The sequence below is a fragment of the Pecten maximus genome, chromosome 1 (genome assembly GCF_902652985.1).
Source record: "Pecten maximus chromosome 1, xPecMax1.1, whole genome shotgun sequence".
Taxonomy (NCBI): domain Eukaryota; kingdom Metazoa; phylum Mollusca; class Bivalvia; order Pectinida; family Pectinidae; genus Pecten; species Pecten maximus.
The window spans coordinates 46,760,584-46,778,491 of NC_047015.1; the positions used below are offsets into that span (position 1 = coordinate 46,760,584).

The window sequence follows — 17,908 nt, forward strand, 5'->3', positions numbered from 1 at the left end:
TACAGGCCCAATATCAAGTCCCTGTGTCTCTTGGTTATTGGGAAGAAGTCGTTTGAAGATTATATCCTATTTGACCAATGTGACCTTGAATGAAGGTCAAGGTCATTTTTTTTAACAAACTTTGTAGCCCTTCACCCAAGCATGCTACAGGCCCAATATCAAGTCCCTGGACCTCTTGGTTATTGAGAAGAAGTTGTTTGAAGAATATAGCCTATTTGACCCATGTGACCTTGAATGAAGGTCAAGGTCATTTATTTGAACAAACTTTGTTGCCCTTCACCCCAGCAAGCTACAGGCTCAATATCATGTCCCTGGGCCTCTTGGTTTTTGAGAAGAAGTTGTTTGAAGATTATAGCCTATTTGACCCATGTGACCTCGAATGAAGGTCACAGTCATTTATTTTAACAAACTTAGTAGCCCTTCATCCCAGCATGCTACAGACCCCATATCAAGTCCCTAGGCCTCTTGGTTATTGAGAAGAAGTCTTTTGAAGATTACAGCCTATTTGACCCATGTGACCTTGAATGAAGGTCAAGGTCATTTATTTGAACAAACTTTGTTGCCCTTCACCCCAGCATGCTACAGGCCCAATATCAAGTCCCTGTGTCTCTTGGTTATTGGGAAGAAGTCGTTTGAAGATTATAGCCTATTTGACCAATATGACCTTGAATGAAGGTCAAGGTCATTTTTTTTAACAAACTTTGTAGCCCTTTGCCCAAGCATGCTACAGGCCCAATATCAAGTCCCTGGGCCTCTTGGTTATTGAAAAGAAGTTGTTTGAAGAATATAGCCTATTTGACCCATGTGACCTTGAATGAAGGTCAAGGTCATTTATTTGAACAAACTTTGTTGCCCTTCACCCCAGCAAGCTACAGGCTCAATATCATGTCCCTGGGCCTCTTGGTTATTGAGAAGAAGTCGTTTGAAGATTATAGCCTATTTGACCCATGTGACCTTGAATGAAGGTCACAGTCATTTATTTTAACAAACTTAGTAGCCCTTCATCCCAGCATGCTACAGACCCAATATCAAGTCCCTGGGCCTCTTGGTTATTGAGAAGAAGTCGTTTGAAGATTATAGCCTATTTGACCCATTTGACCTTGAATGAAGGTCACGGTCATTTATTTGAACAAACTTGGTAGCCCTTCATCCCAGCATGCTACAGGCCCAATATCAAGTCCCTTGGCCTCTTGGTTATTGAGAAGAAGTCGTTTGAAGATTATAGCCTATTTGACCCATGTGACCTTGAATGAAGGTCAAGGTCAATTATTTGAACAAACTTGGTAGCCCTTCACCCTAGTATGCTACAGGCCCATTATGAAGTTCCTGGGCCTCTTGGTTATTGAGAAGAAGTTGTTTAAATGAAAAAGTTGACGCCGGACGGCCGGACGGACGGCCGGACGGACGGACGGACGGACGACGGACGCCGCACCATGGCATAAGCTCACTTGCCCTTCGGGCAGGTGAGCTAATAATACGTGTGGAGGGGAATTTTCACAATCAAAAGGACTCTGCATATTAACTTAATTTTCCTCTCGCATAAATTTCCACAATTACAGTATTATAAAATAATGCTCTCTTCTGTACCAGTAGTACAGATATCTGCTAAAATGAAACTTGATCTCTGAAACATTTACTTTAACCTTGACCTTTTAAGATCAATATCAAAGGTCAAGGTCATTAAAGGTTATAAAAGTGCAATCATCCAGTGACAAACTGATGGTAAACAAAATTAACTTACTTGTACGTATACTTACTTTTTAAGAATTAAAGACTTCAACTTTACATTTCTTACATGAATTCTCTAAAGAACAAGACAGAGTGTAGCATTTTTTGTTGATTGCTGTTCCAGTACGACCTACCTGAGGCACACTTGAGGATTTTCAATAGATCTGTATCACACGCAGTAGAAGCATCAAAACTAATATCAACAGAGTATGGGTTACAAGCAGGCATACAGGAACTGGATACTTTCTCAGCCACACAACAGTCTGGAAATAAATATGTTACACACTCTGGGTCTCACAAACTCTTTGTATGGAAGTGAAAATTCTGGGTCTCACAAACCCTCAATGTGGACGTGAACATTACCAGAAAGGCAGATTACTACAGAACTTGAATTTAATAGCATTAGTCATACTCAGTATAAATAATAACTTATAATTCATTATTCATCTTACCATCAATAACACTTGATTATTGAAACTAGAACTGTAAGTAAAAGATTACTTGAAGTTCATGTACTACTTGAGGACTAATAACCCCACATCTTTACATGACTGACTCATACCAAGTACAATAACGTAAATGGTCATATAGCGCCCATTTTGAGTACCTACCTGACGATCTACATGTGTATAAGAGGGGCCAAAACCCAAGTCAGCCTATACAAATACTCCGGTTATTTGCATAATTTGTCATGGAAAAAAGGCTATGCAAATAAGCGGGTTGCTCTGTACTACCAAAGGACTAATAACCAAAGTGATTTTATCATAATGTCAGTCTTGTAGCTCGAAAATTTACCTGTAAAGTTGAAGTTCTGGCTCACATCTGGCACAGTCGGGGGTGGTGGTGCCTCTACAAACATGTGTTATATATGTATCATTTGATTGGTCATTCATTTTTTAACAAAGTCAGTTTAATGCGAACAGTTCAATGATATATTCATGGTATTTATCAACAGCTTACATTATAAAACAAATTATTTGAACAACATTTTTAATATTTACCTTGGTTCTATTTTGTGCAACAATTTAAGTTCAGGAAAATGTTGAGATATAAAATATTCCACATACCAAAGTACTATTGTGCCAAAATAAAATTGGTACAGGTGTCTCAACTTTGATGTCTCAGTCTTGTCGAAAAAATTTGAGATGATGTTTTAGTATAAAAGGTACACAGGATGAAGATTACTGTCAGATATAACTGTACTCACCTGTGATATTGAGGGAGTGGACAGATGAGACATCAGTTCCTGTAACGGCACACTTATAATGTCCCTGGTCCTCTTCCTGAAGGCCGGTTATCACCAGTGTATAGAAACTATACTGGCCAGAATCTGTAATACAATATAATCAGGTAGAACCAGTAGTCCTTGCAGAGTAATCTCCCTTGAACTAGGAAATGACATTCGATTCATTATCTGTGAATATTTTTGCATATTTAATGTTAAGCTTTGTGCTTAATTGTGATTGTGCTATAAATCTTAATTTAGAATGCTTATGTATTATTTATATATTGATCAAATTGAATGTGCTACATATATGTAATTTATCATGAATGTTGATTTGTTGATTTCAAAAAAAAAAAAATCAACACATTATCAAAACTGTTTGATCACAGAATTAACATCTTTTCCTCTGAGATTCTACTGACAATATTAATGCAGGAAATCATTTATCAATTAATTTTTTTAAAATAATGGATATGTACTGAAATTTTTAAAATTTAAATTGAGAATTTATCTGAATTCTGATATTATTCAAGGAGACATTCCATACAGCTGTGGAGTGCATTTGATGAACCATGTAAGTATGGTAATGGACAGAGAGGACACACACTAGTATATAGTGTGTCTGACTTACCTGCTGGATGCTGGATACTGAAGCGTGCCTCAACGCCCTGTTCAGGGAAAACTTCATAACCAGAAGAGATTAGGACATCATGTTTCAGAAACTTCCAAGTCACCTAAAATGTCATTTATAAAACTTGTTAGATCAACAATTTAACAAGACGTGTAGAAAGAGATGAAAAAACAAGACCTCAACTGTATAAGACTGTGATTTTTTTTCCAAATATCTTACATATTTTCTGCTGAATAAAAAATCTCGCTGAAATTTGAAATTTGTGATAAACATACCGTTGATGAGCCGACATTCTTAACTTTACATTCCATACGAATTGTGCTTCCCACGTTGGCATGGTGTTGTAGGGGACTGGTGAGATCTATCACTGGCTGGCTCACCACAAGATCTAGTAAAATAGGAACAATGTATATACAACCCACAAGGTCTAGTAAAATAGGAACAATGTATATACACCCACAAGGTCTAGTAATATAGGAACAATGTATATACAACCACAAGGTCTAGTAAAATAGGAACAATGTATATAACCCACAAGGTCTAATAAAATAGGAAAAATGTATATACACCCACAAGGTCTAGTAAAATAGAAAAAAGGTATAAATATATACAACCCACAAGGTCCAGTAAAATAGCAACAATGTATATACACCCACAAGGTATAGCAAAATAGGAACAATGTATAAATGTAGACAACCAACAAGGTCTAGTAAAATAGGAACAATGTATATACACCCACTAGGTCTAGTAAAATAGGAACAATGTATCTACACCCACAAGGTCTAGTAAAATAGGAACAATGTATATACAACCAACAAGGTCTAGTAAAATAGGAACAATATATATACAACCAACAATGTCTAGTAAAATAGGAACAATATATACAACCCACAAGGTCTAGTAAAATAGGAACAATGTATATACACCCACAAGGTCTAGTAAAATAGGAACAATGTATATACAACCCACAAGTTCTAGTAAAATAGCAACAATGTATATACAACCCACAAGGTCTAGTAAAATAGCATCAATGTATAAATGTATATACACCCACAAGGTCTAGTAAAATAGGAACAATGTATATACACCCACAAGATCTAGTAAAATAGGAACAATGTATATACACCCACAAGGTCTAGTAAAATAGGAACAATGTATATACACTGACCCACAAGATCTAGTAAAATAGGAACAATGTATAAATGTATATACACCCACAAGGTCTAGTAAAATAGGAACTATGTATATACACCCACAAGGTCTAGTAAAATAGCAACAATGTATATACAACCCACAAGGTCTAGTAAAATAGCAACAATGTATAAATGTATATACACCCACAAGGTCTAGTAAAATAGGAACAATGTATATACAACCCACAAGGTCTAGTAAAATAGCAACAATGTATATACAACCCACAAGGTCTAGTAAAATAGCAACAATGTATAAATGTATATACACCCACAAGGTCTAGTAAAATAGCAACAATGTATATACACCCACAAAGTCTAGTAATATAGGAACAATGTATATATACACCCACAAGGTCTAGTAAAATAGGAACAATGTATATACACCCACAAGATCTAGTAAAATAGGAACAATGTATATACACCCACAAGGTCTAGTAAAATAGGAACAATGTATATATACACCCACAAGGTCTAGTAATATATAGGAACAATGTATATACACCCACAAGGTCTAGTAAAATAGGAACAAGGTATATACACCCACAAGATCTAGTAAAATAGGAACAATGTATATATACACCCACAAGATCTAGTAAAATAGGAAAATGTATAAATGTATATACACCCACAAGGTCTAGTAATATATAGGAACAATGTATATACACCCACAAGGTCTAGTAAAATAGGAACAATGTATATATACACCCACAAGGTCTAGTAAAATAGGAATAATGTATATACACCCACAAGGTCTAGTAATATAGGAACAATGTATAAATGTATACAACCCACAAGGTCTAGTAAAATAGGAACAATGTATATACACCCACAAGGTCTAGTAAAATAGGAACAATGTATATACACCCACAAGGTCTAGTAATATAAGAACAATGTATAAATGTATATACACCCACAAGGTCTAGTAAAATAGGAACAATGTATATACACCCACAAAGTCTAGTAATATAGGAACAATGTATAAATGTATATACCACCCACAAGGTCTAGTAAAATAGGAACAATGTATAAATGTATATACCACCCACAAGGTCTAGTAAAATAGGAACAATGTATATATACACCCACAAGGTCTAGTAATATAGGAACAATGTATATATACACCCACAAGGTCTAGTAATATAGGAACAATGTATATACGCCCACAAAGTCTAGTAATATAGGAACAATGTATAAATGTATATACCACCCACAAGGTCTAGTAAAATAGGAACAATATATATACACCCACAATGTCTAGTAAAATAGGAACAATGTATACAACCCACAAGGTCTAGTAAAAGAGGAACAATGTATATACACCCAAAAGGTCTAGTAAAATAGGGACCATATATATACACCCACAAGGTCTAATAAAATAGGAACAATGTATAAATGTATACAACCCACAAGGTCTAGTAAAATAGGAACAATGTATATACACCCACAAGGTCTAGTAAAATAGGAACAATGTATAAACACCCACAAGGTCTAGTAAAATAGGAACAATGTATAAATGTATATACAACCCACAATGTCTAGTAAAATAGGAACAATGTATATACACCCACAAGGTCTAGTAAAATAGGAACAATGTATATACACCCACAAGGTCTAGTAATATAGGAACAAGGTATAAATGTATATACCACCCACAAGGTCTAATAAAACAGGAACAATATATATACACCCACAAGGTCTAGTAAAATAGGAACAATGTATATACACCCACAAGGTCTAGTAAAATAGGAACAATGTATAGACACCCTCAAGGTCTAGTAAAATAGGAACAATATATATACACCCACAAGGTCTAATAAAACAGGAACAATGTATATACACCCACAAGGTCTAGTAATATAGGAACAATGTATATACACCCACAAGGTCTAGTAAAATAGGAAAAATGTATACAACCCACAAGGTCTAGTAATATAGGAACAATGTATAAATATATACACCCACAAGGTCTAGTAAAATAGGAAAAATGTATACAACCCACAAGGTCTAGTAATATAGGAACAATGTATATACACCCACAAGGTCTAGTAAAATAGGAACAATGTATATACACCCACAAGATCTAGTAAAATAGGAACAATGTATATACACCCACAATGTCTAGTAAAATAGGAACGATGTATATACACCCACAAGGTCTAGTAAAATAGCAACAATGTATATACACCCGACAAGGTCTAGTAAAAGAGGAACAATGTATATACACCCACAAGGTCTAGTAAAATAGGAACAATGTATATACACCCACAAGGTCTAGTAAATAGCAACAATGTAACCACAAGGTCTAGTAAAATAGGAACAATGTATATACACCCACAAGGTCTAGTAAAATAGGAACAATGTATATACACCCACAAGGGCTAGTAAAATAGGAACAATGTATATACACCCACAAGGACAAGGGTAACATTGGAAATATGTAATATATATAACAGTCCCTGTGTCCGTGCAGATCTGTTGCATCAGGTTTATAATTTCACCACAAGGACCTAGTAAAACTATAACACTAACAGGTCAGCAAGCTAAAGGCCCCACCATGTAGCTACATATATATCACTTATAATGATCAAGAAGACATTTGCCCATATCACTGAAATTGGTGTTTGACATCTGGACTTCAGAAACAATCGTAAGGAAGCAAAATATACATTATACATGCACTATCGTGTGAAAATTGTTTCCTTTCACCTCCATATTTGCTTGGCACAGTGTAACGTTAACGGAAACATAATACTATAAGACTCTTTCATATGTGTACAATGTATATGTAGGATAGGGATATTCCAACCGAGGGGTCACAAAATGTGGTGAAACCCGAGGCTTGCCGAGGGTTTTACCACATTTTGTGATCCCGAGGATGAAATATCCCTAACCTACATACACACATAATGATAGAGTCATTTTCTCTCATATCACTACCAAATTTCTGGCAAAAGTGTCCCTCAGCCATCAATTTTCTTCAATTTTGTAATTTCTTTATTTGACGTTTTTACTAAAAATACTTATGATATTCTGAAAGATCATACCCGATTTTTGCAAACTATGTTTGCGCACAAATTTCATTTCCTTTGTGATGAACGAATGAACAATTCGTCGATAAAAATTGCCGTCACTTGACCGACTTTTGACGTGGCTGTGATCAAATTGTCAACATCCGAGAAAAGAAGTACTATGAACAACACTTTGAAAAATCCAATGCTGAAATGAGTTTTCCAATTTCACATAATTTGATTTGCACCTCAACATATTTGATCATTTCACGGAACACACTGTACTTTTTATTGCCAAGTCACATTTTTTCATAAAATACTATGTCACTGCATGACATCATTGGAATTCCATTCATAGTTCAAGGCTATGGGAACGATGTTGATCTCGATCGTCATAACGTGGCGATGTTTCGTGAGGGGTAATTTTAAATTCACCGTGATTTTGGCAACTTCATGTGTGAACCAGCGAACAGTGACTCGATACAAGTATTTGATCTATTCTGTGACATAGGATTATATGTGTTTAAACGGTTTTCTCGATGGAATGACGAAGGTAGGTCAGTCGATAACAATGATCTTATTGGAAGGTTAGTTTTTCTGGTTACTCTACACAAATATTGATTCTGTGTTACAATTAAAATAAATATTTTTTTATATGAACATCGAGGGGTGTAATTTTTACCGAATGTTCGTTCATTTAAGAGCCGATTCCCAAGTTCCAAATACACAGGTTACTGAGTAGGCCTAGAGTAAACAAATTCCAGGCCCCTGTGCTGACGCAAACGGAACCATTTCATCGGTTGTGATGTTTGACATTTTCCTTTTTTATAAACTTTTTTTATTTATGGCTTTTATTCACTCACTATCATTGCCAGGTGATTGTGTGTGTTTGCATGTTTTTAATGACAAATGACAAACGGCAAATGACAAACCTGTCGGCTAGGCCAGTCTGCACTGTACTGTACAACAGGCCTGTAGGCCTAGTCTACAGTAACGGAGTTATATTTTCGCTCAGATGAAATGTCTAATCGTTTAACCGAATAGTCATATTGGTTTATTGCTGATATGATATTCATTTACCTCAGAATGTATGTATTTTTATAGTTAAGTACAACATTTCAAAACCGACACCAACGATAAGGACTGTCGGGTGTAAACACAAGCAGATGACATTGTAAGAGTTGTCCCCCTTGAACGCAGATTTCTCTGCACACGTGAAATGCTATATAACATAGATTTATCTTCCATAGCTATCTTACATGGTCAAAAATCTATCCAACATGGTGAGATATGAGAGAATCATTTGTAAGCTTTGATTTGTCTTATTTAACCTTAAACTTCTCCACCAGCATGCGCAGCCAGGGTCTTCCTCAGAGACTTTCTTTGTCCTTGCTGATACAGTAACCTTTTTTTTTAAATTCTGACAAACTTTTCTTCATAATATCATAAAATGCTCTTCAGTGAAGATACCAAATGTGACCTTTACATCTGGACAGTTAACTCCTTGTTTTATGCTGACCAACTATGCTTCATAATATTAATATTGTAACAAAATGCTCATCAGTGAAAAGATACCAAGTTTGATCTTGACCTTTTGCCCAGTGACCTTGACTTTGGTTAGTTGACTCCTCAATAAATCCCAACTTGTAACTTGACATTAGGAACTTTTTAAACCCCTATTACACATTTACATTTCACAGTGTATCACAATGTATTAAATGTATTAAATGTATCACAATGTATTAAATGTATCACAATCTATTAAATGTATCACAATGTATTAAATGTATCACAATGTATTAAATGTATCACAATGTATTAAATGTATCACAATCTATTAAATGTATCACATTGTATTAAATGTATCACAATGTATTAAATGTATCACAATGTATTAAATGTATCACAATGTATTAAATGTATCACAATGTATTAAATGTATCACAACGTATTAAATGCATCACAATGTATCACAATGTATTACGATGTGAAATTTCAAGAAGTTTGGTCCTCTATAAGTGTCTTTGATATTCCTAGTATTTTTAAAATGACAGCAAACTTGACCTTGACCTTAGGAAATTTTTAAACCCCTTATAATATATGCACATGTACATCTGCACATTACAGTGTAACAGCATGTTATGTTTCAGAAAGTTTGGCCAACTGAATTCCGAGATAATCTCCAGAAACAAGTGCAGACAGACCTCCCCTGTATTAATGGATTCATAAAAGAACTAGATATGTATCTAAAAACAGGAGGTAATTTACAAAAACAACATGGAGTATGATAGTTTTGTGAAAAAATGGTCCATATAAGTGAATAATTTTTCAGATCTTCTTCACACATATCATAACATGTACTTAAAAGTAAGTCAAAAGTTTTTCTTTTTTTGTATCTTTATACACAATATATTAAAATGAGTGAAAGCGTGAGTGGAAGGTCGTTTGTTTGTTTGTCTCTGTATTCCAAAAAAACAACCAATCCTTTTTTTTTTCTCTATTCATCACTTAATACGTATTGTACATCTTACTGCTGTAATGATATGTCTGTATTATTATACCATGTACTATATGTACCCGTATGTATACTATATGTAAAAGGATGAATAAAAAAGATTTCAAAACTGAAAAAAAAAGTGCAGACAGACAGATGGTTCACTACCATGATTACTAAAGGGCATAGTGATACAGGGACTAAAGGGCATAGTGATACAGGGCCGTAATTAGAAATGTGCAATATATACAATCATCTACAGTGCCCTTGTGCAAATGTATATCAGGTATAAAGATTTCACCATAAGTTCTAGTAATGTAGTATAGTTAGAAATATACAATACAGTAAAACTTGTTTATAATGAATTCTAGAGGAAATAGTTTGATACATCTTAAATTTATTTCATTATTTTTTATATGAATAAGTATGATAAAATGATTTTAATTTACTTTGTGATGTTTATATAAGAAGAAATTTCTATATGTGACAATAGCTTCAGCTTGACTTGGGCTACAGACATTGAACTCAAATTATGTTGTACGTGAACTTTGAAACAAACGCATCACTCAATTGCTATATCAATTAACCACACAAATAGGTGTCAATTATATCGATACAAAGAAAGAATGCCTAAAACACGGTAAGGGAATATGAACAGACATGGACTATAGACTATTCTGTAATAGTTTTAACCGTTTCACCTTTACATAGGCATTCCTAACCTGGTATGTAGAATTCTGCCTTCAGGACAGTGTTTATATACATATAGAATTCTGTTCTATACTCCCAACTGTATAACCTTTACTCACCAAAGGTACAAATAAACGCCAGTAAAATTACTGTCATAAATTCCATTTTTCTGTCTTTACAAGGTATATGCTTCTTGAACTGCGAGATGAAAACACCTTCACAATGTTAGTTTCATTTTCTGGGAATTTCTGCAATGAAGAAGAAGAATAATGAAATTAATTGATTTTTTAGATACAAAATTTAGTTTCATTGTCTGTAAAAAAGAGGAAGAGCGATGAAGTTTTTTTTTTAAATGCAACCATACCAATTTACAGTTTTGGCTGAGGGTAATTCTCCCACAATAATGACAACAAATACAATAACAGGTAACTTTAATCCATGCATCACCATTCTCAACAAAATTTATCCAAGGACAACCAGTCATTACCAGTATAATCAAAACCAATATTATAATCTTTCAGAATTGCATCATAGCATTGTCTTAAAACAAGGCAAACTGGTCTGGTTAAACCAACTTCAAGGCCATTCAAGACCTTTTAAAGGCAGTGATTTAATTTTTCTATCAACATTTCATACAAAATAAGATATATTTTACATTTAACGGTTTTTAAAAGACAGACACTGCACATTTTCATAGTGATTTTAATGCTGATATCAGCTGAAACACAAACATAATTTGATCCCTTTTATAATATAGGCTGTCATATGATCATGATCACCTTTGAGTTTTCGGGCCAAAGATTTATACAAGGAATCACTCTTCCAATTTGGTTGAAAATGATCTTACCCGTATAATTCAATAAATTCATGTTTCTATGTAATTACATTTATATTAAACACTGAAAAAGGAGAAATTTAAAAGTAAATCAAAAGCTTTTCAATACAATAATGTACTACAAAAAAAAATCAAGGACAACTTATGTAATTAAGAAACAGCTATATAGGTAAGTAGATATGAAAATTCAATAAATGTCAATTACTGTAGTATAAGTTTTGTAAAGAGTTTAAATATTGCATTATAATTAGATATCCCTTGATAAAACTGAAGTGCCTCCTTATGCGTTGTATAGCGTAGGCTATGTACTGGTTCATTCTTATGATTTTTACATGTATTAACAAAGCAAAAATACCTATGGTAGTATTTATACATACAAGATGAGTCAGTGCTCAACCACAAATTGTAATGTCGATTATGTAATTAGGTATACATCATATAAATGTATACATCATATAAATGTAGCATGCATAGTTAGCTTACTATTAATCTGATGACATCCTATCTAACCTTTTATCTAATCTTTTTCAAAGAATGAAATCAATGATGCTGCATGTCTTGCAGATTGTCCAACATTTTACATAATTAGACAGTTGGCTAATGTCCTTTGTATAAGATATAAGGCTAGTTTTGATATTCAATTATTTTTGTATTTGCCTTTTTTCTTTCAATATCATACTATAAAATATCTACTTCTCTGACAAGGAGTAACTATATGATCATCTGATCATCTGAAAACAAGAATAGAATGTTGTATATTTCATACAAAACCAAAAATTTACACTCTAAAAGATTAAACTGCTTTTTTTATCTTTTTAATTTAAAGTGGATAAAAATTGCATTCTAAATAAATCCTATCATGCTCTGCCTCTATTATATATTTTATGTAACATTTTAGAATGCATGATTTCATTGTGTTTAATTCAGAACTAGGTCATGTTGAGATCATGTAAAACATATTTTGACGCACCAACATATCTGACACCAGTGTAAATGTGATATTGGAACATGTACAATACAAAGAACAATACCATGAACAATACCTGTACATTCCTATAGAAGCATGATACTAGTGACTACCAGGTAGATCGTGATTACATTGATCATGAATAACCTTGAATGTAAATCTGTCATAAAAAGGTGCCATGCCCTAGTTATATGATCATGAGTATATGCATACCCACCAGTCGGAAATTGTTATGTTTTAAAGATACTGGAAGTTCTATCTATAAAAAAATTCACAAGTCAATGTTTTCAACCCTTAAGCTTACTATGAATAAAATAATTCACACTTCATATCAAATAAATAGTATGTGTATATGTGCACATGCAACTTATAGCTGAAAGTTGAGCCTATGTTTGTTAGCCTTCAATAAATAAATTAACTTCTGTTATATTGACAACTTTCCTAAGAAAGTAAGAAAAGATTTTGTGTCTGCAAACATACATCAAAGGTAATCAGGTTCATCATCATAACCCCTCATTTCAAGAATATGAATTGGTTAGGATTTGACCAAGGCTTATATATACAGTGTATATAATTACTTGGCAGGTGTCATCGATGAAGCAGAGGATGCTTATCCTTCCTGAACACCTGGTTATATTATCCTCTACTGATGAAACTAGAGGACTATAGGTCTCCTCTTCATCCGCCTTAACATATGTACACCACACCAAAGTTTGTCAGCACCCTATATATACATGTATATCCTTCACACAATTTAAAGGACCATATATTCCTGGTAATATCTCAGACAAGTTTAAGTTTCAGGGGTTTTGGGTCAAGGTCTCTGTTGCTATTTTTAACAGGGACTGGGAGGGGACATGTATTGCTTTAGCAATGCTATAAGTATGCTTGTCTTTCTGTACTTTTTCAGGGCTCTATAATTACTGTTTAAATCTTTGTTTATATTTTGTCTTCACTTGATCAAATTGAGCTAAGAACAATCCTCATGTTCACATGTCAGCATTCAGTTTCTCTTCCCTTTTCCAATTTGATAAAACGAATTTTGTTTATAACACCTGTTATTACAAGATTACACAACAAGTAATGTTTTAAGCCATAGATATGCAGATTAAGTACTCCTAAGGCCGCTTCCACCAGATTTAGTATTTTTCTTTACATAAATCTGTACCTATAATTAGTATTTAAACATGTAAATATGCATTTCTTTCAGAAGTCATTGAATTTGAAGAGGCATCTAAACAACTTTTTCTCCATATTTTATTTTAATTTCACTAACATATAATGGATGTTTGTCAGTAGTATTGACAGTCTATACTGAATTGTTTGACATTTTATACACATTGTCATTCATGACCTAAATACCACTGGTGACAAAAATAGAACATTAATATGATGTGTTTTACCTCAAACTATGTCACTGACCATGGTCATGATTTTGTAATGAAACAGTAGACATGTTATATAGCTTTATCTAATCTTCTTTAGTAAATCTTTAAAGGAAATATTGGATATTCTTCTCATTTTTTTTCTACAAGTATAACAAGTCATCAACCGGAAAGCTTATTTGCATACATATGTATTTACAGCATGTAGACTTGATAAGAATTTATTAATCTACATGTAGGATTTGTGTTCATGGATTACACATACCTAGCTATAGGTAGTTTATATTATCAACCCCATGGCTAGACCTACAAATAAGAAACCAAAGACCATCTCCCATTCAACTTTGATGTGAATCAGACACCTTAAATACAGAATTTGTCCTATTGGGTACCTTATTCGCTGGTAACAGATAATACATACCTGTGATTACCTGTATGTTTATTTCTAGTATACCAAGCGGGTATAAACCCACCTCGGTCCTTACCTATAACCCATGTTTTATAATATGGCTTGAGATGATAAACGAACGCTGGGAAAATAAGTTAACAGTTTAATAAAACCTTTACAAACATGTATATACAGTATATAATTATGCAAAAAAGGGATTAGGAAAGTATATTAACAACAGACATGTTGATACATTTAATCTTACGTAACTGTTAGTTCCTTAAATTCTTATGCCTGTTATACAATCTCATCATATTGATAATCACAGGGCTTTTTCTGGGAGCATTTGTGAACCGTGTCCCCAATTCACAATTGAAATGATTTCATATTTACCTAGTAATTAAGTCAAGTTCCTAAAATGTATAGCATACTCCTGAAAATTCCCTTCCTAAATTCGCCAACTTTTTACCCAAAAAGGATTAACACCCCATCCCAAACCAACGAAAAATGTACTGTCCTGAAATGTGTCAATAGGTTATCTATATATATAATTATCACCAAGGGATATATATATAAAATGCCTTAAACATATTTTATCATCCGATGATTGTATAGCCTTAAGTCTCAGATATAATGTTATAGACCTTACAGTGATCATGACTACCTCGGGTACATGAGCCTTTCAATACGACTAAAGCCGACAGTGACAGGTGCACTGACTCGGAACTCTGTAGTGCTCAAGGTGAGTCACAAGGTTAGAAAAAATGGGCCCATGGCCTGAAGAAGCAACGTTAAGTAACACACACCGGGTATATATAGACATGTCCATGAGGACAGGCCATGTGGAGCGCCTATAAGTACATACCTAAATATAGTATTTACCAGTGTTGTTTACAATGCTGTCAGAATTATTTAAGTCTAACAATCAAATCAATGAGCTGTGTGTATTAAACTTAATTGCCTTTTAATACATTTGTATTTCAAGCTCCTCTAAAAACATTTTTGATTGATGTAATGTGGTAACAGTGGTTATATCAAGTCCATGTAGACTGACGATGTTGCTGTGTTATAACACTGTTTAATCTGTCCAACAGGATATGTACCGGTATTAGTGTAGACAGGTCTTTCCTAGCTGTCTGCAAATTTCATAATTTCATCATATTTTTAGTTGTCAGTACTCCAACTTAACCGTTTTGTAAATTAATCATAGATAATGTGAATATGGTAAACATTTACAAACTAGGCCACATTTTCTCCTGCTCCGATGCACAATGAAATAATCTACCCGCAAAATAAACAATGAAACAAGCAATAAACACACAATTTAAAACACATTTTCTTGATTGGTAACAAATACCTAATTAATGTCCATAAAAAAAAAAGAATTTTTAATGAAATATAATGAAAAAATGTTCCTAATTAATCAAGCAAAGAAAAAGCATATGAATGTTTGCTCAGACATTTGAAAAATGTTGATGAAGTGTACGTAGGTACCTTGTAAGTATAATTTTTTCAAATATTTTTACAAGTGTTGAATAGGAGGGTGATCATGTCTCTGTCTCTATGTTGAAGAGGGGGGAGGGGGTCAGATATGTTAAAAGTTTGAATTTCCTACTTCTGTAAATGTAATGAAATGAACATGAAAGGTAAACTATCTTTTGATATACTTAATATAATGTCGCTTACAGCTACCTGTATATTCATGTAAATAATTCCCATTTTTTTCAAAATAATGCTGAATTTCCAAATTTCGAGGGCTCTGACCAAAAATAAAACAAACAAACTCTGAATTGCGCAGTGACTTCTTATTGATTAATAGGAAACAAAGATATAATTTATGATCTAATTACATTGTTGGATGATAACAGATTTACACTAAATTATCTTAAACACAATTCATATCCACATTTTCTTGTTTAAAACTGGGACATTAAAACCACAGGCTGGCTAATTAACAATACCCACTCCACTAATATATCATCGAAATAAAGTTAATTGCAACTTATTTATTGCATCAATTAATGACAATGTATGTTGACTTTCAAGAAAATATATTGAAGGTTTTAATTTTTTTTTTAAATTATGCCCATGTAATTAGCTAAATCTGAATCAATTAAGCAACACTAATTAAAGCTTCTGAAAAAGGGGAATACTGCCAGTAGAAATAACTTATCAAAATGAAAACTGGATAATAACTATACACCATTAACAGAATAAAGTAGAGTTTCTTAAAATTATGAAGATAGCTGCAAAAGGAATATTCAATTTTTTTTTTCAGTTGAGAAAAAATAAAATTCCTATAAAAATATAAGAATTCTTATTCAGAGAAAGTAGATAATTAATTTATAAATGCTGATCATGAAGTTGAAAAAGATGATCTGATTTCAGGAAAGCTAAATTTTTCGGTGGCTAACTATTGTTATTTTGAGATTACAATTTGTTTGTCATGGAAGAAAAAATAAAAATTCCTATGAAAACTGGAAGAATTGTTACCAAGAGAAAGCTTTAAGTATTCCTCAGTACTAATGAAGTTGAAAAGAATAGATGATCTGATTTCAGGAATTGTTTTCATCATTATTTCAAGATAACTTGTACAACACATCATACAAAAATCAGGAAGGAACATGATCAGGGCAAGAAAAAGATGAGAACTAAACACATGTTATCTCCTCTGATCATTATCGTGAAATACATGATACTTGAACCAGAGACCTATGCTTGAACTTAATTTTTGTACAGTAATTTACCACTTTTAAAAATGAATTATTGGAGGGTTTCAATTTGTTAAATAGAGTGCCAAATCATCTTTATTGTTCTGTCAAAAAAGGGTTTTATCTGCCATCTGTTTTTTCGTAAAAAAAACCTGTACAAATTCATGCAGCATTGAGCAACATCACCTATTCAACAGGCTGTTACCAACAAGTAATGATTACGATTGGTCACATCAGTACTCGGTAACACCGTGTCTGTAGTTGAGCAGGTGCGTGTTAAATTATTACTACATTTGTACTATTAAAATGGTGCATGCATAATAACGGATAAATACGTTATATAAAACGTCAATTAAATAACTTAATCAAATAAACAATATATATCAAAGATAGAAAATACAATTTTACCTGGATTTGCAGACTGTGCCTGTTTACATCTCATGACCTGGAATTAACCTGATTGCTTCCAACGTTATCACTCTGAACGAAGAGAGCGAGCCGCGAAAGGGTTTGTACTAACTGTAGCACATTGTTCGCGTAAAAAGAAGGGAAGTAACTGGACATTGATGAAGACAAAATTATTTAAACAAAAAGAAATCAAAGCTAAACGTTAAAGAGTGGAGACAGATTTTATTAAAATTTTACTTTCCATG

At 33.3% G+C, this 17,908-nt stretch overlaps 1 protein-coding gene across 1 annotated transcript in view; it reads right to left on the reverse strand.

The window, feature by feature from the left end:
* Positions 1-17,724, reverse strand: part of LOC117315107 (Ig-like and fibronectin type-III domain-containing protein 2) — a 60,450-nt gene extending 42,726 nt beyond the window's left edge. Inside the window, exons 1-7 of the mRNA XM_033869277.1 lie at positions 17,664-17,724; positions 11,089-11,217; positions 3,860-3,972; positions 3,585-3,687; positions 2,936-3,058; positions 2,524-2,577; positions 1,863-1,991 (exon numbers count right to left, since the gene is read on the reverse strand). Coding sequence (XP_033725168.1) covers positions 1,863-1,991; positions 2,524-2,577; positions 2,936-3,058; positions 3,585-3,687; positions 3,860-3,972; positions 11,089-11,134 — 568 coding nt within the window. The 5' untranslated portion in view covers positions 11,135-11,217; positions 17,664-17,724. The remainder of the gene's footprint in view (positions 1-1,862; positions 1,992-2,523; positions 2,578-2,935; positions 3,059-3,584; positions 3,688-3,859; positions 3,973-11,088; positions 11,218-17,663) is intronic.
* Positions 17,725-17,908: the final 184 nt, after the last annotated feature.